General features: G+C 57.4%; 1 protein-coding gene across 1 annotated transcript in view; it reads left to right on the top strand.

Moving 5' to 3' along the window:
- Positions 1-338: 338 nt before the first annotated feature.
- LRP5L (LDL receptor related protein 5 like) overlaps positions 339-25,463 on the top strand; it is a 39,406-nt gene continuing 14,281 nt past the window's right edge. The window contains 4 exon segments of the mRNA XM_032414770.1: positions 339-418; positions 6,365-6,562; positions 9,820-10,016; positions 11,124-11,255. Of these exon segments, the coding sequence (XP_032270661.1) occupies positions 6,369-6,562; positions 9,820-10,016; positions 11,124-11,255 (523 nt within the window). The 5' untranslated portion in view covers positions 339-418; positions 6,365-6,368.

The following is a 25,463-nucleotide window of genomic DNA, read 5'->3' on the forward strand; positions in this document are numbered from 1 at the left end:
CTTTCGCTTCCACCCCCGCAGCCTCGCCGCTCCTGCTGTTCGCCAACCGCCGGGACGTGCGGCTGGTGGACGCCGGCGGAGTCAAGCTGGAGTCCACCATCGTGGTCAGCGGCCTGGAGGACGCGGCCGCGGTGGACTTCCAGTTCTCCAAGGGAGCCGTGTACTGGACGGACGTGAGCGAGGAGGCCATCAAGCAGACCTACCTGAACCAGACGGGGGTCGCCGTGCAGAACGTGGTCATCTCCGGCCTGGTGTCACCCGACGGCCTGGCCTGCGACTGGGTTGGCAAGAAGCTGTACTGGACGGACTCGGAGACCAACCGCATCGAGGTTGCCAACCTCAATGGGACGTCCCGGAAGGTCCTCTTCTGGCAGGACCTCGACCAGCCGCGGGCCATTGCCTTGGACCCCGCGCACGGGTAAACCCAGCTGCCTTCCTCCTTGGCGGGGGGTGAGGGGGGTCATGGTTTCCGTCTTGAATTGAGCCCAAGCAGCTTTGTCAGAGAAAACCTGGCCATCTTAAAAGGAGTTCACCTTTCAGGACCTGTTGTTGAGAATTGTTTCCCCGTGATAGGCTGTAGTTACGTTTCTGTTTGACACCTGCTGCCTCCAGGGCACTGGAGGTGAATCACGAGGTATCTCTGTTGTGTGCGTGATGGCGTCCGAGGAGGGCGGATGCTCCGGCAGGTTGGATCTGTACCTTTCACACCTTTCTAACCGCATTCGCCGAGAACGGTATAGAAGGTGGTCCTTGTCCGGAAGTAGAACTGGCCAGGGGGATTGTTTGGCCTCTTCCGGAAGCCCTCTGCTCTCCTCCGCTCCCCGGTCTGGCCAAGCTCACTGTGACCCATGAAGGCTCAGGGCCCAGCCCTGAGGCCCAGGTGGGATCGTGTGAGTGGCAGTGAAGCTAAGAACATCCTTGGATTTGAAGGCTGGGAGGGCGGGATCATGGGGAGGTACCTGAGTGTCACAGCCCGGGCTGGCCAGGCCCATTCTAGACTTTTCCCAGTGGGAGCTGTTTGCTCAGTCACCCCTCCGCCCTCGGTCCCCTCCTCCCACAGCCTGAGAGGGACACAGCCTTACCTGGGCCGCAGGTGCCTGCCTATGCGCTGGCGGCAGCCGACCCACGCTGTGTGCGTCCAGTTCTCTGCTGGTTCGGTGGTCAGAGGTGCGCGGCTCCCTGACATCTTGAACAGAAACACAGTGGGACCCCTGGGTTCTGGTCCTGATGCCGCCCACTTGCTCTTGTCCCTGCGGTGCCTTCTCTGCCCGGTCAGCCCGCCCCAGGATGGGTGGAGCAGGGGCCGGGAGGTGGAGGCCTGTCCTGCCGAGGCTGGTGTTTGGGGGAGCAGGCTGGGTGAAGGGGTGCTGTGGTGGCCGAGTAACCCACCTTATGGCGTGCTGACTTAGAAAATGCGCCCCTCTGGCTCTGGTCTCCACCACGTGCACACACACGAGGTCAGGGATGGTCTGGGATTTACGGCCCTGGCGTCTGACTCTCTGGAGTCAGGCTAGACAAGCCTGGTGCTTCTACCACTGGGGGAGCACCCCGGCCCCAGCATCCTGGGGGGCCAAGCCTGACAGTGACTTCCCACCCTTAGGCCCCTCTTGCCCCCCTTCCAAGCAGGCTGAGCGGCCCTGGGCCAGGCTGACCTTCCAGGATGTTCCCCATTTCACACCTCTCCCATACTGCGGGCCGAGTCTCCCTGGCTAAGAGGGGACATTGTCAGTGATGGGAGAGGCTGAGGGGTGCCGCCTCAAGGCCCTTGTGATGCACCGGAGGGAGAACACCATAGTATGGTGTGTCCAACAGGGATATGTGCCACAGAGGAGATTAACGCTAGGCCCGAGGACAGAGGGGGTGGGTGAGGCAAGGTAGGTCAGGAGACTAAGAACATCTGTTGGTGACATTTGAGCAGAGCCCTGAAGCAGATGAGAGGGAGAGCCATGTGGCCATCCAGGGGACAAACGTTCCAGGCAGTGTAAGTGGCCAGTGCAAAGGCCCTGGGGTAGGAGGAGGCTCGGCCTGTTAGAGGGGCTGTAGTGGAGTGAGGGGGAGAGTGGAGGACACAGAGCAAGGGGAAGGGTAGGTCCTGTTTAGAGTGGAGGAGTCGCTGGGTCTGACTCATCAGCAAAGGGGTCCCTCTAGCCGTTGGAGTGAGGGTGGACTTTGGGGTGGGAGCGGGGGGCTCATTAGCGGCTATCACCATGATCTGGTGATAGAAGGTGAAGGCTTGGATCAGGAAGCTAGTGGGCCATGAGTGAGAAGCGGCCAGATTTGGGATCTGTTTTGACGGCAGAGTCACACAGGTTTGCTGGTTCTTTCCATGTGGGTTAGAGAGAAAGGCAAGAAGCAAGGGTTGCGTACTGCTGCTCTGTGCCTCAGTGTCCCCATCTGTACAGGGTGAGACCGTGCCCCGTGTCCCGCGGAAAACACCAAGAACAGTTGGCAGCTTCAATAAGTCTTAGTTGTTGTCCCCTAAAAATGCCCCTCCCTCACCACCCCAAATAGAGTCTCCATGTCTGTGCACAGCGTTCTCTTTTTTCCTCCTCATGACCTCTCACTGTCTTGGTTGGGAGGTGCTTGTGCTCAGCTGGGAGGCGCTTGGTGCCTGGTTGGGAGCTTGGTGGGGAGGTGCTCGGCACTTGGTAGGGGGTGCTTGGTGCTTGGTAGTAGATACTTGGTGGGGAAGTGCTTGGTGCTTGGTGGGGAGCAGTCTTCTCCATGATCATGTCCAGGCTGCCCTTGCCTGCACCATCGCTGGGAGCCGGTCAGTCTCTAGCTCTGGCTTTTCTTATTAAATATTTGAAATCCTTTCTGATCTTGCCTCTGAATTCTCTCCAACACCCCCACCCCCTGGGGCGAAGTTGACTTTGGTGCTGATGCCTTGGGAAGGACTTCTGAGCTGGCCTTTCCGCCACACTTCCCCCGTGGTGAAGGTTTGAGATGCCCATTCTGTCCCCTTAGGCACCATGCTGCCCAGGAGGGGAGGACTCTGGGCTAGTACCCAGGTGCCACGGGCAGCAGCACCACTCTTGCTGAATACAAGTTGGGGCTGAGTCCTGGGGGCAGGACCGCTGTCCTGAGACTGGGGACAGTGGGTCATGAGCTCTGTCCTGGCCACAAGCACGAGGTTGCAGGAGCAGCAATGCCCCTTCCTGGTCCCGTTGGAGCCTCTGCCACGTCCTTGTGCCCTCCTGTGACACGGTCCCCTGTGTTAGAGGAGGGGACCCCCGGACCTCATCAGGAAGGAAGATTCTCAGGCCATCTCAGTGTGCACACGACCGGGAGCCCCCAACCAGGAGGGCCCGTGGTCCCGAGGCTGGGCTTGGCATGGTTTCAGCAGCACAGGTAGAAAAGTGTCAGCATCCAGACAGGGTGGAGGGAAGACACCACCCTCCCCAGGGCCAAGGGCCCACCTGGGTGGCAGAGCCAGCTCTGGGGAGGACCCTCTGGCCCTGAGTACCTGGAGCGGGGCAGACGCCAGCCCAGCACCGAGGGGAGGCCCAGGCTTGCACCAGCCCACGAGGGGCTGCAGTGGCTCCTGGGTCTCAAGCTAAAGCCAGGCTGAAACCCAACCCCTTCTTTAAAATGCAAGATGGTCCTTCCCTAAAATAACACACAGCCACGACCCACGGCCGCAGGCAGCCTCCGCACAAAGACCGGGCGCTGTGCTCTCCTTCGGAAGTTGATTTCCCCCCGTGGAATTTGGCCGGGCCCGTGGCAGCGTTCAAGATTTTGCAAAAGCACATCCACGCCAACGGGTCTCTGGTAACGGAGTGGCTCGCAAATTCCCCATTTAAGGAAAGCAGCGGGCCTCTGTTATGAAACCCGGGGGAAGGAATTTGAATTATGCTCCTCGCGGAGGTCCCGAGCCTTCACATTTTCCGGCCTTTCTCGCTGGCTGCAGGGAGCATTCAGGGAGGTCAGGAGTGGATTGCCCTGAGATTGATTCTCCTGATATCTTCTCGGCGGGTGGTGGGAAGGCTGGGCCCTTTCCAGGCTGCTGGGGGGGGCGGGAGAAGCACTGGGAAGAAAGGCGTCTGCAGCAGGCTGGCGGGAGCCCTTGCTGAGGTGGCCCGCGGCACCTGCGAGCCTCGGGCGGCCAGGAAAAGCGCACCAAGGCCCCGGGCCTGCTGGTACGGAGGAGAGTCACGTGACGGCCAGACTCAGGCCCTACTCAGATACTCAGAGAACCACGCGGTGCTCCCAGAGCCGCTGGTATGTGCCTGGGGCAGGGCAGCCTCTGGAGCCTCAGTTTTCCCATCTGTCCAGTGGGAAGAGTGATCCCCGCTCTCCCTGTGTCAGCCGAGTACTCACTAGATGCAGAGGAGGGAGGGCAAGAGAAGCCCCTGGGAGAGGTGTTCCATGTGAGGGGCGCTTGCTTCTCCTCTCTGTCCCCACTGGGGTTGGAGAGCAGGGGAGCTTGGTGACAGGAGCCTTGCTGCCACACGGGGAGGAGGCTGCCTTTTGCTCGGCTCAGTGACCTGTCACAGCTCCTCCAGCCATGGCACCAGCTCAGAAATGACACCCCCCTCGGAAGGCTGCACGGCCTCATAAATGGGGGTGGTCCCTCCGGCACCCACACCTCCCATGGCCGCAGGGGGCCCACTGGACGAGGACCCCCAAAAGCAAGGTGGGGTGTGTTCTCCCCATGCCTCCAGTGAGTGCGCCGGCCCCCGGTTTGCTGAGGGTTTGCTGAGAGGGGAGGAGATCTTACCTGGGCTGGAGTAGAGCCCAGAACCGTGGGGGACTTGCCAGGTCAGAGAGAAGTAGCTCGAAGCTAAGAGAGAGTCTATGGGCCCGGGAACTAGGATCCTGAGAAGGGACGGTGCATGGCCTCTCCCCGCTGGATTTGCACTCCCCGCAGTCCTCCCACGGATGGCACAGGTGGGGCCCGGGAGCTCCCTGCCCTCCCAGGTCAGGGTTCCAGGTGGACTTCCATTGGCCCGGCGTGGACGAGCTGCCTGTCTTTAAAGCAGTCTCTGAGGCCAAGGGTAATGGGATTTGCTGATTAGCCATGACCCACCCATGCCCACCCGGGGAGGCAGGGAGAGCTTGAAAGACCACACGTGGGAGTGGGGCTTCTCAAGGGGAAATTGGACACCGTCCTCCTTGTCGGCAGAGAGACACTGGGCAGACCATAGGTCTGCCACCCTTGTGTCCCATGGCTCATCCACGTCCGACTAGAACCTGAGGGTCCCGTGTCCTCCAGGCTGGTGTGGTTCCTCTCAGCTGTCACTAAGACCCATGCCTGGCTTCGAGGAGCACGCTGGGTTGTCGCCCCACCTGGACAACTAGATGCGTTCTCTGGGTGCTGGTGGGGTTTGAACCTGTCACCCCAGACGCCTGGTGTCACTGCGTATCATGTCCACTTACTTGGTGGGCCGTCATGTAAGGAAGCCTTTAAGGAGGTGGGGTGGCTTCTCGCGGATGTGAGGGGCCTGCCCCTTACTGGAAGCTGGAGGATGTGGATAAGCAGACCCAAATCACCCACAAACCCACCCATGCAAAACTGGTATTACTATTTCAGGGCACGCCCCACCCGTGTGGGTTTTTTTTTGATAGATTTTATTTTTTAAGCAGTTTTAGGTTCACAGCAAAATTGAGGGGAAGGTACAGAGATGGCCCATATGCCCATGAGCAGTCTATGGTTTTGACAAAGATGTAGCGTTGTGCGTCCACCAATGTAGTAACTTACAGAAGAGCTTCACCGTCCCGGAAATCCTCTGCACTCCACCTGTTTGTCCCTCCCTCCACAACCCCTGGCAGCCCCTCATCTTTTTATTGTCTCTGTAGCTCTGCCTTTTCTAGAATGTCCTGTGATTGGAATCATGTAGTATGTAACCCTTTCAGATTGGCTCTTTCTCTTAGTAATACACACTTAAGATTCCTCCATGACTTTCCATGGCTTAATGGCTCATTTTTTTAATCTGCTGAATAACATTCCATCCTACATATTTTTAATTGGCTTTAGCAGTTCATTTACAGCATTTTCGTAGTAGCAAAAAATCATAAACAACTCGAACGTCTGACGTGGAGTCATGTAAATAATTTACGATACCCTATCACCATTAAGAGAATAAGGAGGATTTCTATTAGTAGAAGGAGAGGGTACCCAGAGTATATCGCTAACTGAGGACAAGTTGGAACAGCATATTTTGATTACCCAAGTTTGTTTAAAAATTAGTATGTTCCTAACTGCTTAGGAGACAAATTGGAAATGAGAATAGCCCAGCCCCTAAGCACTGGTTATCTCTAGTGGGCGAGATTTGAGGACGAATTCACTGTCTCTGTCTTACACGTGTGCATTCATGTAGACAGAAAACAAAGACAGAAAGCTCGTGCTCTGCCTCCTCGTTAGGTACATGTACTGGACAGACTGGGGCGAGACACCTCGAATCGAGCGGGCAGGGATGGACGGCAGTACCCGGAAAATCATTGTGGACTCCGACATTTACTGGCCCAATGGGCTGACCATCGACTTGGAGGAGCAGAAGCTCTACTGGGCTGACGCCAAACTCAGCTTCATCCACCGTGCCAACCTGGATGGCTCGTTCCGGTAAGTGCCCGCCTGCTTGTGGGCCCCTACCTCTCCCTCTGTTCCCTGGCCATCGCCAAGGCCTTGGCCAGTCCGCTGGGCATCAGCAGGTGACCCTTCTTAACTCAGACCCCGTGGTCTTGTATCGGAAACCCTGGGGGCCGGAGGAGTTCTGGACTTTTCAGCACTTGAAAAATGATAGAGTACACACGGTACGTCTAACTCCACACCGAGCAAGGTTTGGGGGGGGCATCTGCCATCCACTGTGTGAATATGTTGGCAACAAAACACAGAATGTTCGTTCTAAGCAGGGTTGGAAGACTATAAATAGCCCCACATCCACACACAGGTTTTGCCACCAAATGAGTAACAGAACTCTTGCCATTTTCAGAGTTTTTTTGGATTTCAGAATTGCAGTAGGGGTTGTGGACCTAAAGCCCAGGGGTCCGACAGGGTTCTGAAGAGTTCACTGTACCGCCTTCCTCCTGTCACCAAGTACCCATTGTGAGGGCAGGAGCAGGGTTGGTCTTGGGGTTCACTGCATCACCCGGTCTTGCCAGAGGGCCTTACACCTAGTAGTTGCTCAACAAAATGAGTTAAATGAGTGAACTGTAAAGGATTTTTTACTTGTTAGGTAATTGCTTTTAGAATTTTCTGGTCAGCTTAGCTTAACAGCCCCCTACCTCATTACGCTGTAGATGTAGGAACATCCCTTCAGCACACAGGTGTTTATTTATTTATTTTTATTTATTGACCAAAGACTGCCTGCTAGCTCTGTGCCGGGTCTTGGGGGTCCTCCTGGGAGGACAGACCCTGTTCCTGCACGGTGGAGCTCCTGAACCAGGCGGGGAGTATGCTGCAGTCACGTGGCATGGGGAAGACTTGGCTGGATCTCTGCACACACAAGCAGATGACAACTCCCAACAGATTTGAGGATGTTAGCAAGTTTGCCACATTTTACCCAGGCCTGCGTATTAGTTATCTATTGCTGTGTAACAAAAGACCCCCCAAACTTGGCCACCTAAATCAGCAAACGGGTTTTTTTGCGGGGAAAGGGTATCAGGAATTAGGAGTGGGTTAGCTGGCTTAGCTGAGTGTGTCCTGTGGTTATAGTCAAGCTCCTGATTGGGGCTACTGTCATCTGAAAGCTTGACTGAGGCTGGAGGATCACGCTGATGGCTGTTGGCAGGAGGCCTCAGTTCCTCCTTGACCTCTGCTGACCATGCCCAGCTGATCTGAAACATTCTATCTCATTGTCTCTGTGAGCACAGACTGGCCTGGGGCCTGGATGGAGACTTGGAAAGTGTGGCAGCCTAGGGAGCTGTGGTCCTTGGGGAGCTGAGTGATCCTGGCCATTGTGAAGGGAGTGTTAGAGGCTGGAAAGGCTGCAGGCTGGGGATGCCTGGTGGAGGGATTGTGACAGGACAGCAAGGATGGTGGTGGCATTTAGGATATGATAATGGTGGTGGTAGTGATAATGGTAATGATGGTGTGGTGGTGATGGTGGTGATGATGATGATGGTGGTGATGATGGTGTTGGTGGTGGTGATGATGGTGATGGTGGTGATGATGATGATGGTGATGGTGGTGATGGTCATGGTGGTGATGGTGATGATGGTGATGACGGTGATGATGGTGATGACAGTGGTGACAGTGATGATGGTGATGATGATGTGATGATGGTGATGGTGATGATGGTGATGATGATGGTGGTGATGATGGTGATGATGGTGTGATGATGGTGATGATGGTGATGATGATGGTGGTGGTGATGGTGGTGATGGTGATGGTGATGATGGTGATGGTGGTGGTGGTGATGATGGTGGTGGTGATGATGGTGATGGTGATGATGGTGATGGTGGTGATGATGGGGCTGGGGTGGAGGGGATACGAAGGGTAACAGCTGAGTGGGCTCGGAGTTCTCCTGAGGAGCAGTGTGTATATTTGGGAAGTAGATGGAAGTAGTGGTTGAATAACATTCTAGATGTGCTGCATAGCACGGAATTATTAACTTAACAGAGTGGTTAATTCTGTGTTACGTGAGTGTCACCTCATTAAGTTTATTTAAAAAGTGACATCAAGGGGATGCTTGGGTGGCTCAGTTGGTTAAGTGTCTGCCTTCGGCTCAGGTCATGGTCCTGGAGTCTCGGGATTGGGTCCTGTATTGAGCTCCGTGCTCAACGGGGAGCCTGCTTCTCCTTCTCCCTCTGCCGCTCCCCCTGCTTGTGCTCTCTCTCTCTCTGACAAATAAAGACATAAAAATCTTAAAAAGTGATATCAAGAAAGCAAAAAGGCAGCGTTGGGTCAGATCAGGGAAGATCAGGGAATGTGACTTTCAGTTGTTCAGTGACACCTTGTAAGTGTTTCTGTCTCCAAGGTGCGGTGCCAGGGGGCTGGGGATGTGCTGGGTATCAGCCCCCTGCAGCCCTCCCCCGCCCCCACCATGGAGCCTAGAGGCAGGGGAGGGTCATTAAACCAGATAATCACACACGCTACCAAGTGTAAAATTCTGAATCGTTACCAGCATCCATAATCTCATTAAAAACAAGTTCTCGTTGGGACGCCTGGGTGGCTCAGTCGTTAAGCGTCTGCCTTTGGCTCAGGTCATGATCGCAGGGTCCTGGGATCGAGCCCCGAATCGGGCTCTCTGCTTAGCAGGAAGCCTGTTTCTCCCTCTCCCACACCCCCTGCTTGTGTTCCCTCTCTTGCTCTCTCTCTCTTTCTGTCAAATAAATAAATAAATAAATAAATCTTTAAAAAAAAAAAAACAAAAAAACAAAAGTTCTCGTTTGCTGGGCTTTATAAATACATAGAAGAGAGCTGCTTTTTCTTGCGTTGATATCAAATTCAATTTACTCTGATCCTATAAATTATTGGCCTTACAGGAATGAACAGGGACATTTGGTCCAATTTGTATTAAGTTGCTGAAACATCAGGGCAGAGCAGGCGTGCTGGTCACCAGCTCATAGTCATCAGCTGTGGCCTCCCCCTTGCCATTTTTCTTCCTCCTTTTTTTCCTGTGGGGCCCCTTGTCACCAGCCACTTTTCTAGAAGCAGGTTGGGAGGGGAGGCCCGTGTCTCTGTGAGGGATGGCGGGAGGCTGGTTGAGTCTGGGAGGTGCCCTGCACACACTGGGACGGTTCCTGGGATGCCTGCCCCACTGTTGTGATGTGTGATGTGAATGGGTCCGCAGTGGCCTTGGAGGGTTTTCAGCTGGGAGCACGCGGGGCTGTGGGCAATCTGCTGATGGCTCCTCGCTCTGCCTCCCACCCCTGCAGGCAGAAGGTGGTGGAGGGCAGCCTCACGCACCCCTTTGCCCTGACGCTCTCTGGGGACACTCTGTACTGGACGGACTGGCAGACCCGCTCCATCCACGCCTGTAACAAGAGGACTGGAGAGAAGAGGAAGGAGATCCTTAGCGCTCTCTATTCGCCCATGGATATTCAAGTGCTCAGCTCAGAGCGGCAGCCTTACTGTAAGTGGGGGGCTGGGTAGGGGGTGGCCGGCATCTTCCCTCAGCCAAAGCCCCCAGTGTGGGGGCACCGACCTCAGAGCAGTGGAGGAGAGGAGGTGCTGGTAGAGGGGAGGGAGATGTATGCAGAGTGCAGGGCTAGGCTGGGGGGCAACTGAGAGAGCTCTCTGCAGAGCTTGGGTAGGGGGCTGCTTTAGGTGGGCCCCCCACCCCAGCTGTCCTCTCTTCGGAGGTGGCAAAGGGACTCCCAAGGAAGGTTGCTTTGTTTTCAGGGCCAACAGAAGTTACATAGTTACTGATGAACACTCTGCTATAAGTTGAGGCTCTCAGCCTGGGGTCCTCATAGGGTGGTGGCTGGGGTCCTTGATGGTGAAAAGCTTGAAACACATGGGCTCAGGGCTCCTGTGACAGGTGGCTAGCAGGGTCCTTGGGGACCAGGGTGCTGTAGAAGATTCCAGCTTTGAACTTAACACTGGGGGCCCAGTGGGGGCAACCGTTGTTGGTGCCAAAGGGAAGGTGGGGCTCTCTGGAATTGTTTTCTGGTGAGAACATCATGGTCCTTAAATGCATCCACACTTGGGGCAGCCCACACCCGGAAGGCAGCCTTAGGGAGAGGAGAGGCACCACCCCATATATCTTCTCCAGTTGATGGGGGGTGGTTCATACTCTAATTTTGGGGTACTGCACCCCAGCCTGCCCTGGGCAGAGTGAAATGCCGGCAGTGTTCAGTTCAGTTGGTGCTGGTTGTGGGCGGGCTTGGGAGGATGAGGAGGGTTGCTGTCAGCACCAAGAGTGTCCAGCCGTGGACACCAAGCGTTTGTGCAGATCCCGTGGGGGCCAAGCACGCCACCGGGATTAGACAGGCCTCTGCTCCAGGATCCCCCAGTCCATACCGCACGCACGGGCAGGTCCTGAGATCCTGGCGGGGAGGGTGGCCTTCACAGAGGAGGTGTCGTCTGAGGGGCCCTGAAGACGGCATCTTGCTGTAGAAGGGTGGGGGGAGGGGCAGGGCAGGGAGGATGCCCCCACCAGGAGCGGTGCGTGGCAGGGGGGCGTGGGGTCGAGGGCCCTGTTCTGGAGCCTTCCCTCAGTCTGCCCCGTCTTCCCCAGTCCACACGCGGTGTGCGGAGGACAATGGCGGCTGCTCCCACCTGTGTCTGCTGTCCCCGAGGGAGCCTTTCTACACGTGTGCCTGCCCCACCGGCGTGCAGCTTCACGACAACGGCAAGACGTGCAAGGCAGGTGAGACGGGGGGCGCCGGCTGGGGGCCGGCCTGGCGGGGGTGCGGGGGCGGCCACCCGGTCAGCGCCTCGTCCTGTCCGCAGCGCAGCTTTCACGCGTTCTGGGCTCCGCGTCCAGGGCGCTTGGGCAGCCCGGCAGCTGCGACCGGGCTCCGACCTGGGCTCTGCTGCCCGACGGGCACGGTACCGGGCTCGGGACTCGGGTTCTGGTCCGTCGGGCGAGCTTGTAGGGGGCCGCCAGCATGCCGTGCTTGTAGCCGAGATGCTCGCTGTCGCGAACTGCCGCGCGAAAACCCCACGGACTGGAAGAATGACATCAGTGGGGGAGGACCCCGTGAATCGGGAGGCGCCCCGCGATCCAGTACCTGACACTGTGGCTTCGTCTCCTGCTTTTCTGCTTTTTCCGTGTTGATACAGAATTTATGATTCGTTTTTATCCTTGCGTCCCATTTCCATGGGGTCTCCATGCCCTAATAACCCGCCCCATGGAAATTCAGGTTGCAGCCACATGCTCAATGGGAGAAAACTTGGGGCACACGGAGTTCAGTTGCTGTCCCTCCCTGCGTGCGGGTGTTCTTCTTTACGTCAGGTGTTCACCCACCTCTTTGTTCTCCTCCCGAATTCTCCACACTTGCTGCTTTGAGGATTCCTAGTATGATGATGTTTTAATGAAGTGTCACCCCCTCGTCCGGGGCACTGTCTGAGGCTCTTCCTTGCCAGGTGTCAGGTTCAGAGTGTGCTCTTTCAGAAATGATGCGCATCTAGGATGCGGCCATCTCTGAGGATGTCCAGGGCCCAGCACGGCTGGCTGGCACTGGAGTGGGCACCGGAGTGGCCGGCGAGGGGCTAGTGAGAGGCGTCAGGAAGCAGCCACCCCTGGGCCAGTCGCACTTGGGGGAAGGAAAGGGAGACCAGGGCTTACCTGGGGACCTGGGGGCAGAGGGGAGGGAGTGTTACCAGAACTTGAGCACAGGTTTATTTTTTTTTTTATTTTTAAGATTTTATTTATTTATTAGAGAGAGGGAGTGCATGCTCACGAGAGAGCACAGGTGGTGGAGAGGGAAAAGCAGGCTGCCCATCAAGCAAGGAGCCCGATGTGGGCTCGTACCCAGGACTTTCCGAGCCGAAGGCAGTCGCCCAACCAACAGAGCCACCCAGGGACCCCATGAGCACTGGTCCAAAACAAAATGTGCAGGGGCCCCTGGGTGGCTCAGTCAGTGGAGCTGGACGTCCAGCTCTTGGTTTTGGCTCAGGTCATGATCTCAGGGTTGTGGGATTGAGCCCTGCGTCGGGCTCCACCCTCACCATGAAGTCTGCTTGAGATTCTCTCTCTTCCTCGGCCGTCCCCACTTGCGCTCTCCCTCTCGCTCCATCTCTCTCTTAAATAAATAAATCTTTAAAAAAACCAAAAAAACAGTTCATCCTGGCAAATCTGAAAAATATGGGGTATACTGAGTTCCACATTTCCACAAGCAATGACCACATGTCTGTTAAATGTGCTGGGTGCAGAGAGTAAAGCAGTAAATGACACCGGCCTATTCCCGCCCCCCCTTCTTAGAGCAAATGTGCTAGTGGGAGTGGGGCTGACAGGAAGCAGGCAGGCAGGCACACAAATGAATAAAACCAATTCAGATTTGGGTCAGAGTAAAGAAGGACACAACAGAGGGACTCAGATGGGTGGGGGGAGGGCTGGGATGAAAGGTCAGAGAAGGTCCTTCCCAGGAGGCACCATTCAGGCTGAGACTGGAGGATTAACAGGGAGGAAGGGCAAGGAACAGTGAGAAGAACAGCGTGTACGGCGGCCCTGAGGCAAGAGCTAGGCAGTGTCAGAACTGACCTCACAGGGGTTTGACCTGTGCAATCACTCCGGGCCCCGAGTTCAGAGGAGCCCTGTGCTTGGTTTAAGGCTCTGTTGTTGCTGACTTGAAATGCTTAATAATTTTTGGATAGGGGGCCCCGCATTTTCATTTTGCAGTGGCCCTGCAAATTATGTAGCCAGTCCTGTTTTGTGTATAAGAGAAACTGAAGGGCATCTGGAGGTCGTCTTCATATTTTGGTGGGTCTTTTCCTGCTGGTTTTCCATGTGTGTCTGTGCATTTTACTTGACATTATTGCAGGAGTATTTTGCAATTGCAGGAGGTGTATTTGCTTCTAAAACATGAGTTTTAGTGCCTAAAAAGTATTTATCCAATGAACCATCTTTCCCCTGTTGGGCATTTCTGTTTTATTTGTGTTTTTGCTATTTCCGAGTCGTGCTGCTTTGAGAGAGCCAGCTTGGGGCCTGGCCCCAGGTTAGAGGGATCTGAAGCTGGTGTCTCTTGCTGCCGTGGATTGGTGATCCCTGGCCGAGCTGTGGTGCTGGATGGGGAGGTGAGGTCGGCTCTGGGAGGAGCACAGGCATGGCTGAATGCCGGCGTGGTTGCCCCTCTGCCCACTTGGGGTGTCTGGAGCCGGGGTGCACGTGGACATTTGGGGAAGGAGTGAGGGGTGGACACCCCCCCCCCCATGGTGGATCATGCAATAGTGCTGGCCCTTTTGGGGAACTTGTGCAGGCCGCTTTTGTGAAGGGGCCCTGTGAGGCAGGAGCCCCATGCATCAGGGTTGCGGACTGGGGTGTGGGGCCTCCTAGAATCCCAGAGTCGTGGCTCAGTGCCCTGCACAGCTGGAGAAGCCTGGTGTTCCACCAAGGACTTGCCCAGGCTACCCCGGGGTACAAACGGCTGTTGGTCATCCGGGGTGGACAGCATTTGGGGTCTTGTCGCTCTATGCCTCTCTTCCTCCCTTATGAGCTGGGGCGGTCACAGGCCACCCCCTGCCCAGGGAGGCTGGGGAAGGACACGGCGTACTGATAGGACTCAGAAGCACTGCGCAGGGCACCCGGTGTGTAGTCAGTGCGGAGTATGTGGTAACCACAGCCAGCGTTCACACCGTTGGCGTCGGTCTTCACGTCGGGCCAGAGGGAGTAGGCCAGGTCCTCAGGAGGCCTAAGTTTGCCTCCATCGTCCAAGGGTCCTCCCACCCCCCGGGGAGGGCTGATTTCTTTGGCAGGCGGAGGAACAGGGACTTTCTGGTTCCCTGCATTCTAATAGCCAGAGCCTCTGCGCTCCGGGCACCCTTGTCTGTGGTCGAGCCTCTGGAGGGCATTCTGTTCTTTCTGCAAACATCCACGGGATGGGGGTGGGGGGCAGGGGGCAGAGTAGAGGAGGTGCTGTGGGCTAAGAGGGCTTCCTGGAGGCGGCTGCACAGGGGTGCGGGGGCTGGAAGCTGTGGTGAAGAGCTGTGGGGTGGACCTAAGCTGGCTTTGTATGTCAGCTTATCGTTCTGTGATACCGGCACTCACGTCCCGGCTGTGTGATCTTGGGAAAATAACTCAGCCTCTCTGTGTTTTCAGTCACTTCACCTGTAAAAAGAGATGATAATAGTACCTGATTCTTGGGAGGAAGGCCGGGCTGCCCAACAAGTAGGAGAGTGCTTAAATTTGAACTTGAACTTGGAGCCAGGCAGGGAGTCTGATGCCAGAAGAGCAATTCTTCCCTGAACGTTTGCAATCAGAAGTAGATGATGAGGCTGGGTGGTGGCGAGAGGAGGCTTGAGGGGGCGTGGGGTGGGTGGGGGAGCCCTCCTCGACACTGCCGGTGGGAAACGGGCGGAAGAGTGAGGTGTGTGTCCTGAGTGGGCTGGGCACATGGCTTGCTTTCCAGGGATGAAGGCCAGCATGGGGCTGGGCAGGATTGGGGTCCGAGGCAGGGGTCTGGATGTGTCAGAATTACTCAGGCCCTGACGTCACATCCTAGCATATCAGAGTCTCCAGGACAAGGGACAGGCGTGGGAGGCAGAGGGCTGAGTCTGCACTTGACACGCGCCCAAGGCAGGCTGATGTGTTGCAGTGGGGGAACCCTCTGCGCTGCTGGAAACATCTCAGGACCCGAAGCCACGGCCTCGGGCATGACTTGTGGATTCCTGGGGCTTTCACTCTGAGCGTCTGACCATTTATGCTGTGGAGTTGAATCGGAAGAAATTTTCGCGATATGCATGAGTCTTATTTTTCTCTGCTTTTGAGCAAATAAAAACCAGCCCTGTGCAGGGAGTTGGTGCCTTCCCCCAAGGAAGGGGCTTAGGTGGCAGTGATGCTCAGACCCCCGTGAATGGGGCTGTGACAGCCCAGGGCCTGCAGACTGCCCCCTGGAAGCAGAGGATGACACGGGGCGGGGTGCGGCCTTCTCACCTGTGAAAGGGGGAGAGCAGGATGACTCCGCTCCGTGCAGCTGGGGGGTCAGATGAGAGGCTGCTTCCCACAGTGCCTGGGTGGGGGCCGCACAGACAGGACGGGAGACTCGGACTCCCTTGCCTTGGGTCAACAGTGTCTTGTGTCCCGTGTGTGGGCGGGGTGACACCCACTTGCTGCAGGGTGCAGTGTCTCAGGTCCCCCAGTCCCTCCCGACGTGGCCCTGGTCAGGGTCCTGTAGGCTCTGAGACTAGGAAGGATGTCAGAGCAGGTGGCCCCCTCCTGTGCCGCAGCTCAGTGGGGGGCCGGCGAGGGGGCTTGGTGAGACCCGGGGGCCTGAGTGACTCCTGTCTCGCGAGCCAGCGGGGGAGGATGCCTGGGCCAGGCTGTGATCCCACGCACCGCGCATCTGCCAGCGCCAGCCTCCCCCGCCCCTCCCCGGCAGCCTGGCCCACGGAGGCGCCCAGCTGGCTTTGGTTTTCCCCATGTTTTTCCAATTATGTGGGATGGGCTAAAAACAGCAGTAGCGGGGCCTTATTTGGGAGCTCCCACCACCATCCGAGGAAGCCTGGTGCTCCCCTCACTCCAGCTCTTGCAGTGGCTCCTTGTGGAACACGCCCCTGTTGTGACATTCGTCCCCGCGCATTCCTCACCACCGGGGGCTTCTGGGCAGTGTGTGTCCCTGCTCGGGGCCTGAACGACCCGGGCAGGTGGCTCGCTGGGGCTGTGTCCGGGGCAGCGGGGGCCGGGCTGCCACCCCGTTTTGTGCCCTCCGCCGTGGTGGGGCTGGCGGGCTGGCGGGCGGCTTGGGCTTCATGGTTTACGGGTCCACCTGCTGCACCTCGCCAAGAAATAGTGTGAACAGATGTTGGCGGGGACAGGAAACAAAAGGCCGAGGGGATATGGTGGGCCGAGGTGGCAGGGGGGCGGACAGAGGCGTCACTGTCGGGTGTGACGGCCAGACTGACAACTGGGGCGATGTCTCGAAGCCCCTCACGTCCATCCGTCTCTCTGGGCGGATTAGCCGAGGCTCAGGGCCGAGGAATAAGGGGCGCGTTTGTTTCCAGTCTGACTGTCTTGTCACTTATCGGGGAAGTAGGTCAAAGGGAAAAGAAAGGAGGCCCTTGTGGCCGAGGCCTACGCCGCCCAGGCCGTGACTGGCGTTGACTCTGCTACCAGAAGGCAGCTGCTGTTCTCAGCCATGGACCGTGAATTTGTAATAGCAAGAAAATCAGATTGCACAGTCCCAGGAAATGGTGTCACCAGTCCAAGCACTGACTTTTTTGGGGGGGGGGGAAATGAAGGTATAACTTGCAGACAGTAAAACGCACAGAGTCTGAGCGTCCGCTGTGATTAGCTTTGACAGTTGGATACATCTGCCTCGCCACCAGCCCCGTCCGGATACAGAACATTTCCAGCACCCGGAAAATTCCCGGGTGCCCCCTGCAGCTCCCCTCCCCACCCCGCGGCGCAGCCCTGTCCTGACTTCCAACACCACGGGTTACTTTTGCCTGTTCTAGAGCATCCCAGAAACGGAACCACACAGCATGTGCTCTTTTGTGTCTGAGCCTGAAGACTAACTTCTAAATCTAATAGAAGAGAAGAGGGGAGTGTGCCATATTCTTAGAATGAGAAAACTGTCATCCTGGGGCCGGGCGATGAGACCAGGCGGCACCTCCGGGGTGGCCCGGGTCCGCCGGCGGAGAGCGATGCTGCCGTCACTCCCCGCGCTGGCCCCGTCCCCCACCCCCAGCCTGTCCAGTGTCCCCCTTGCTGGTGGCATGCGAGTCCAGCTCCAGCCCGGCCCCAGAGCTCAGGCGACTTCCTTCGTCTGTGGAGTCAGGTTCTGGGCTTGAGGTCCGGGCCCTGGTGAGGCCCCCAGGCTGCTGGAGAAAGGCCTCACCTGCCCCAGCCCTGCCCTCCGCGTGCCCCTCATGCCGGCTTGTCTTTAGGGATGGCTGCAGGTCCTCTGTCTTGGTTCCATGGACTGTGCCCCGGTGCATCTACCCTCCCCAATTCCCAGGGCGCTGGGGTGAGCTGATTGCCCATGTGTGCTGGGCTGACGCCGGGGCCTCTGACTTGTCCTCAGACCGAGGCCAGGAGGCTCTTTTTCACCCTTGGCCTCCTATTCCAACTAAAATGGATGGTTTGCTCCTTTCCCACCCACCTTTCTGCCTTTGCCTGTGCTGTGCCCATTGCCTGGAGCACCCTTCCCTGTGGCTTCTTGCCTCACGTTCCCGCAGGCCTCCATTCAGACGGCCCCGGCCCCTCTGGGAGATGTGTTATGATGTGCTCCCACGTCCACTGCACGGGAGGGATCCTGGCTTCCCGCGGGACCAGCATCAGGCCCAGGAAGAATGCTGGGGAAGTTGATTAGGCGCCTTCAATAGTCTTTGCCCTGGCAAGCGCTGAGGTTTTTTGGTCATCTGGGGCCTGACTGCACCCTTGTCCCCTCCCTGCCACCCCTGGTTAGGGGGAGAATCAGGGCATTTGAGTTTGGCCTTAGCCCTGCACTATGTGGTTGTGACCTGATGAAATGCAGGATCTTCGTGTCTCATTGACCTGGGAGTGCGTATCGAACAAGCTCACGTTTCCTAAAGCGCCTTATGAACTGTAAGGTGCTGGGGCGCCTGGCTGGCTCTGTCGGTTAAACGCCCGACTCTTGACCTCAGTTCAGGTCTTGATCTCAGGGTTGTGAGCTCAGGCCCCACGTTGGGTCCCATGCTGGGCGTGGAGCCTACTTTAAAAAAACAAAACAAAAAAGCCTGTAAGGTGCAGTGCACTTGAGTTAGGTTGAACCACACGGCCCGTCCACCACCACCTCCAGGAGCCACAGGACAGGATGTTACTGGGAGGAAGGATTGCTGCTGTATACGGAACACCTGCAGTATGCCTGGGCTTGGGAAGGCACTCTGTGCTTTTTTTGTGTTTTTGTTTTTTTAAAGATTTTATTTATGTATTTGAGAGAGAGCGTGAGAGAGCGAGCATGAGCAAGGGTGAGGGGGAGAATCAGACTCCCCGCTGAGCGGGGAGCCCAATGCGGGGCTCGATCCCAGGACCCTGGGATCATGACCTGAGCTGAGGCAGATGCTTGCTTAACCGACTGAGCCACCCCGGTGCCCTCTGTGTGTGTGTGTGTGTGTGTGTGTGTGTGTGTGTTTAAAGATTTTATTTATTTATTTGACAGAGACACAGAGAGAGAGGAGGAACACAAGCAGGGGGAGTGGGAGAGGGAGAAGCAGGCTTCCCTGCCGAGCAGGGAGCCCAATGCGGGGCTCGATCCCAGGACCCTGGGATCATGACCTGAGCTGAAGGCAGACGCTTAACGACTTAGCCACTCAGGCGCCCCTGTGTGGTTTTTTTTAAGAGCTGAGCCACGTGCTCAGAGAGGTGGGACCGGGCCTTTTCTATCATGTGAGTCCCCGACTGTATTATATCGTCCAACCCCATGTTCCTGTGTTTCAGGCAACCGGGTCGCCCACCTTTAATTGGTCCAACCAACTGCACTTTGTTCACAAGTCTCTCTCTCTCTCAAGACCCTCTGGCCTGAGTCGTGAGCCTCCAGGCCATGGCTCTGCTGCTCGTTCAAAGAGAACGTGGCCTGAGGCGGGTCCCCGGGGCATGCTCGGTGCCACCGGGAGGGGGACATGTGCTGGGGCCGTGGCCTTGGGCTCAGAGGCTCACCGACTTTGTCACGGGACCACCCAGCCTTGCTGGGGAGCCTCAGCCCCTCCTGCCTCTTACCTGTGAGGAGACAGAGGTCAAGGTGCTCACCCCCGGCCACTCAGTGAGGAAATGTGGCTGGGGGCCGCGGTTGGGTGTGGCCTGTGGGCTGTGCGGCCTGTGCGGTGAGCAGCCCCTGAGGGGCAGGGGGCAGGGCGGGTGGCAGAGGACCACGTGAGGGGCTGACTCCTGGCGATAGGAGAGCAAGCAAGTCGGGAGGCAGGCGCCGACCTTGCTGCCCTGGCCGCCCCAGGCCTCAAGGCAGAGGAGTGACTCCCCCATTTTACTGCTGTGCAGACGGAGGCCCGGACCCCGGGGCCAGGGTGACAGCCTCCCACACGCTTGTATGAGGGCCCGGGGTGGGTCGTGCAGACAGACAGCTGCTCGGGCCTCAGGTTTCCAGTGGAGCCAGTGCCCGGCCCGGCCGCTTCCGCTGTGGTCACTCGGCACGGTCTCCTGGGCCAGGGCGCCGGGCTGTGGTCTCAGCGTCTGTCCAGCAGCTTACCCCAGGGGGCCGTGGAGAAACTTAATCAATTGCTAAAAAACAAAAGTAAGTTGGCTGCCTACCAGCTGTGAAGCTGTTTATGGCCTTAGAGATGGTAGTGTGGAGGGCGGCCTGCGCTGGGACCCAGCTCTGCCCACACGAAGCCAGGGGTGGGGCGGCGAGGGGGGTCGGGCCGAAGGGAGGCCGGAGGCTCCGCTTGGTGAAAAGCAGCCGTAGAAGGAGCCGCCCTGGGGGCGTGGTGTGAGCCTCTGGGTGGGGATCCGTCCTTTCTTGGAGATGCCTTTGGTTCAGTGGGGACAGTTGTGATGTCCACTCTGCCTGCTGGGAAGGCCAGGCCCTGATGCTGGGTGACGGGGTGGGGGGGGCGCAGGGCTTGGGGGTGCTGCCTCTTTCATCTGTGTTGATTTGGTCAGTCCACATCCTGGGACGTTTGGTTTTGCTCATCCTGAAAAATCCTTTCCCTTGTTGGGGTGCAGAGGGAATTAACCATAAGGATCTTCCAGGTCTCCACGCTGGACCACCTGGCAGGGGGCTCTCCTCCTCCTGGGCTGTCTGGAGGCTGTGGATCCTTCTGCCCCATCCCTCCTCCTGTGGTTCTTCCCTCCCACTCGGCTCAGAACCTGGAGGCCAAATAGGTCAACCCCGCATGGCCGCTCTGTTCCCACTGGTGGGACAAGTGAGAAAGCCTGGTCCCTGGAACCTAGGCCCTCCCCCCCACTGCCGGAACCACAAGGCCTCTCCACATAAGCCGGGGCAAAGTCTTGATGTTTTCTTGTTGAAAAGTAACATTTGTGGGCGCCTGGGTGGCTCAGTTGGTTAAGCAACTGCCTTCGGCTCAGGTCATGATCCTGGAGTCCTGGGATCGAGTCCCGCATCGGGCTCCCTGCTCGGCGGGGAGTCTGCTTCTCCCTCTGACCCTCCCCCCTCTCATGCTCTCTCTATCTCATTCTCTCTCTCAAATAAATAAATAAAATCTTTAAAAAAAAAAAAGAAAAAGAAAAGTAACATTGGTGATCACCCTCGAAAGGAACACATCACCCAAAATAACAGAAAATAAAAACCACCCGTAACGTTGCCTCTCAGAGAGGACCGCTGCTAACCTTTGGCTGTTTCTTGCTCCTCTGTCCCCTCTGCTTGCGTTCAGCTCTGGGTTTGCACGATGTCTTCATAGAGCGGCCCCGTCGCACCCTGACCTCCTCCACTGCTCGGCGGGCATTTCCTCCCCCAGCCCTGCTCCAGAGTCCGGTGCTTTCGCGGGCCCTTCGTTTATCTGATGTTCTCGTGTTGTGGGATATGGACGTTGCCTGCAGGCCCTGTCCTGCGGGTTTGGGTTTTGCAGTGATCGCGAGGCCACGGTGATCGGGCAGCCAGGAACCCGCGTGCATGTCTAGCAGCTGCTTCGGGCTGGGCTCGCCGAGGGGAAATTGCCGGGTCAGAGGGTCCGAGAGCCACACTGCCGTCCAGGAAGCGCGTGCTGGGCACCGTCCTCTGGGAGGTGGGGGCCTGCTGCAGCCACGCTGAGCGGCCGGCACTTTCCACCTCCAGCACCTTCCTCACGTTACTCATCTCTCCTGTTTGTTGCTGGGGTCTGGGTGGTTTCCTTCTTGACTTCGATGCCGTCCAGTGAACCTAAAAAACGAGCAGACTTTATCTTGTACGGCAGTTTTAGGTTTACAGGACAATCGAGCAGAGGGTCCCGAGAGTTCTTGGGTATCCGCCCTCCCTCCTGACTCGGTTTCCGCTGTGACTAGGATGGGCCGTCTCATGTTGTGAAAGGCACACACGCGCGTGTCAGCCGAGGGGCCGCAAACCTCGCTCGGCCCCTGGGCCACGACGGTCGAGGCCTGTTTCTCTGTGGCCTTGCTGCTCAGAATGGTTGGGACGTTTTTGCACGGTTGAAAAGAGACTCACAAGAAGAATGTTTTGTGACGTGGGAAAAGGAGAGGAAACGCGAATTTCGGTGTCCCTGCGTGACGTCTGGCTCGCATCCCCCTGCTTCTGCGCCATCTGCCGCAGCTTTCGCACTGGGACGCCGAGCTGGCCGCCAGCGACAGCCGGGGTCGTGGCCCGCAGCGCCTGGCGTGCTGACGGCTGGTCCTTTGCAGAAGACGTGTGCAGACCCCCGCTGGAGACCAGAAGGAAGACCGAGAATGGTCCCAAGATAGCCGCTGTGGACGTTTGCGTGTGTTTCCTGCCAGGAAAGGAAGCTTTGGTTCATCTGTGGGAGCAGATTTTGTTCCAGGGAGGCTTTTGTTTGTCTTGTGGCTGGGCTCCTGCTGCATTCACAGCGTGCTGTTTGCACGAGGCTTCCTTGTAGGCGGCAGTGGGCTCAGCGCTGTCCCAGCGTCCGGAGTGCGTGGTGTCCGTGGGCCAGCTCCATTCCCGTCCATCCCGGTGGCAGCGATGGCCTGGCGCGCTCTGGAGCCCCCCACCCCTTGGACCTGCCTCTCCTTCCACGGAACGTCTCCTCTTACCTCTGCTCCCCACCTCTTGTGGGTTGCATCGTGTCCCCCAAAAAGACATGTTGAGTCCCCGGAATGTGAATGTGACCTAACTCGGAAACAGGGTGTTTGCAGGTGTAACCAAGTTAAGATGAGGTCAGACTGGAGTAGGGTGGGCCCTGAATCCAATGACTAGTGACCTTTATAAGAGAGAGATTGAGACACAGAGATGCAGGGGAGGAGGCTGTATGAAGACAGAGGCAGAGGTTGGAGCGGTGAAACCACAAGCCAAGGAATATCCAGGGATTGCTGGTAACCACCAGAAGCTGAGGGAGGCAAGGACGTCTCCCCCAGAGCCCTCAGAGGGAGCTTGGGCCTGCCAGCCCCTGGCGTTTTTCCTTCTGGCCTCCAGAACCGTGAAGGAGTCCGTTTCCGCTGTTATGAGCCTCCCCGTTTGTGCTGATGTGTTACGGCAGCCTTTTCCTGCATCTGGCCGGGTCCGTGTGACCCACAGGACGGCGCCCTGGGATGGAAGGCAGCTTGGTCCGGAGGGATGTTGGCAGGGAGGGATGGTGTTGAACTTGACATGCCCGTGACATTGGGCCATCCCTCAGGTCGGCTTTTTTGTTTGGAGAACGCCGGCTGCCAGGAAGGCTGTGCCCTGGCCTGTGGTCGGTGCCCCGCACTTGGCCCCGGGACAGGGGCGCTGCCCTTCTTTCCTGCGCGTGTGCGTGCAGCGAGGAAGGGGGAGGTCAGGAGTCCGCCCGAAGGAGGCTCCGGGGACAGCTGCCCAGCCAGCGAGGGGAAGGTTTCACTTTCCTTGGCAGCGCTGTGGGGCAGGCTATTTGTTTAAACAACCCCAAAGAAAACCATTTGGCCAAACTGTTAGTTTCTAAACAATTTACTTCCCTAGTGTTTAAACAAACTCCTACCCAGGATCTGTGTCTGGTCCCAGGGAGGGGGGTGGCCTCTCCTCCTCCTGGCCCCGGCACAGTGCCCTACACCCACCCAGGTGGCCGGAGGCCAGGGCTGCCGCTCAGACGTCGCTGCTGACAGCCTTGGAGGTCACCTGTGAGTAGCGGCCTCTGGGAGCGAGCAGCCGGGGGTTCTGTCTCCGCAGCTGCCCACCCCCCCCGCCGGCCCCCGCCGCCGCCTGGTCCTGGACAGAGTGCTCCACCTCCTCTGTGCTTCAGGCAACAGGCTGGGCTGTGACTCTCGCCCGCATGTCCCCGTCTTCTAGCAAAGCTCAAATAAAAACTTCAAAGGCTCTGCAGCCCGAGGGGTGTCAGACACTCCCGCTTGGACTCCATTATCACCTACAGATTTATCCTGGCATTTAATTACTGCCTCAGCCACAGAGACTTAATTCTAAGGGATGCTGATGACGGGCTCCCTGGCGGTGGGCTGTGCTGGAAGCTTTGTATTGACCTGGTTAATGGAAGGCTGGGGCCAGGCCCACTTCGCCCCTGATGGCTCTGTGCCCCTTGGGGACACTCTGCTGGAATCTGGTACATGGTCACAGCCACATGATTCTGAGGTTCTTGGAGCTGGAGGCCAGACTCCCCAGTCTCAGCTGGCCGCCTGAGCAGGCCCACCTATAACCCCAGCTCTCCTTCCTAGTACCCATTCACTGATGGTCTTCCTCCCTAAAGGGCTCTGCCCTGTGACCCCAGGAGCACTGGGGGTGGGGGATCCTTGTCTGTTTTGCCCACCCCCACCCCCAGTTCCTGGCCCAGGGCCTGGTCTAAAGTAGCTGCCTGCAGAGATAACTGGTGGGGTGACCAATCCAGCTGGGCAGCCCGTCAACATTGGGCTTCCTGTGTGTACCATCTTCCGAGATCCAGGTGTTTGTGGGACCTTGTTTTTCCACTTGCTCCTGTGTGCCCTGGATTGGGGAGCTTAACCTCTCTGTGTGTCAGGTTCCTCATCAGTAAAATGGGGCATAATCATACCTTTGGGATCGGTGTGAGGATCACACTATTTTAGGTGATTGTGTCTGGAGGACCATAGCAACAGGGATGGGTGAAACAGGCTCTAAATATGTTCTGTGGGCACCTGGGTGGCTCAGTCGGTTAGGCGTCCGACTCTTGATTTTGGCTCAGGTCATGATCTCAGAGTCGTGGGATTGAGCCCCAAGTCAGGCTCCGTGCTCAGCAGTGACTCTGCTTGGAATTCTCATTCCCTCTCCCACTGCCCCTCCTCCCGCTCATGCTCTCTCTCCCTCTCTCAAATAAATAAATAAAAAGCTTAAAAAAAAATGTGTTTTGGGACAGAGCGTTGGTTTCGCTGGGGACCAGTGTTTTCTCTGGGGAGGAGGTGCTGATTGAAGTCAAGTGGGGTTTGACACACACCTTTCCGCCTTGCACAGTGAGCAGCCCCGGCCTCCGCTTGGGAGCCCGGCAGCCTCTTTGGACAGTTCTGTAGACGCCCTCTTAGACAGGGCTCTTCCCGGCCGTGCCCTGGGGGGCTTCCCACATCCCTCCGTGGTGGCAGATGAAGCCAGAGCCCTTCATGGTCTGGTTTATGGTTCCCTTGATGTCAGAGCTAGACAGAAATTCAGACATCATCAGGTTGGGCCGATTCTTCACTATAAATGGGAAGACCAAAGCCCAGAGAGGGTTAGGGACCTGTCCAAAGTCACACAGGGAATTCTGCCCTGTGTTCTCCCTGCTTGTCTTAGGATGTCGGCACCTGCTCTGGGTGTGGTTCTGGGGTCTGCAGAGAGCCAAGGCGGCATGTGCCGGAATCCCAATGAACCATTAAGTGTGGCGCCCCTGCAGAGGGGCAGTGTGTGTGTGTGTGTGTGTGTGTGTGTGTGTGTGTGGTCAGCCCATCCACTGGGGTAAGGGTGGCAGGAAAGCTTCCTGGAGGAGGAGGAGGAGGTGTGTGACCTGGGCCTTGAAGGACAGGTCAGATGTCAACAGAACATTTTGGGAATGGAACCCAGAGGAAGACAATTTGTTAAAATTCAGAATTCCCCTCCCCTCCTTCCAACACACCAAATCAGGACCAAATCTGAATTTGGGTGTCGGAGGTTTCCAAAGTAGTCAGGCACTTGGCGTACCTTGTGAGCGCTGCCTGCCTCGGTTTCCCGGCCCTGGGCTCATAAAGCCATCGCTGGCGTGTGTGCGCCCTCTAGGGGAGGAATTGGATTATGAGCTCTGGGCCTTGGAGCAGGACAGTGAGGATCCGGGTCCCCACCCTTACTCGAAATGCCGGGCGGGGACCCCAGGTGGACTCTGCAAGGCACTGGGCTCCGAGGGCTCTGCCGTGGTGGCACGAAGTTGGCACCGGGTGCAGGAGAGAGTCTGCTGG

This window comes from Phoca vitulina, unplaced genomic scaffold, assembly GCF_004348235.1.
Source record: "Phoca vitulina isolate PV1807 unplaced genomic scaffold, GSC_HSeal_1.0 scaffold16, whole genome shotgun sequence".
Taxonomy (NCBI): Eukaryota; Metazoa; Chordata; class Mammalia; order Carnivora; family Phocidae; genus Phoca; species Phoca vitulina.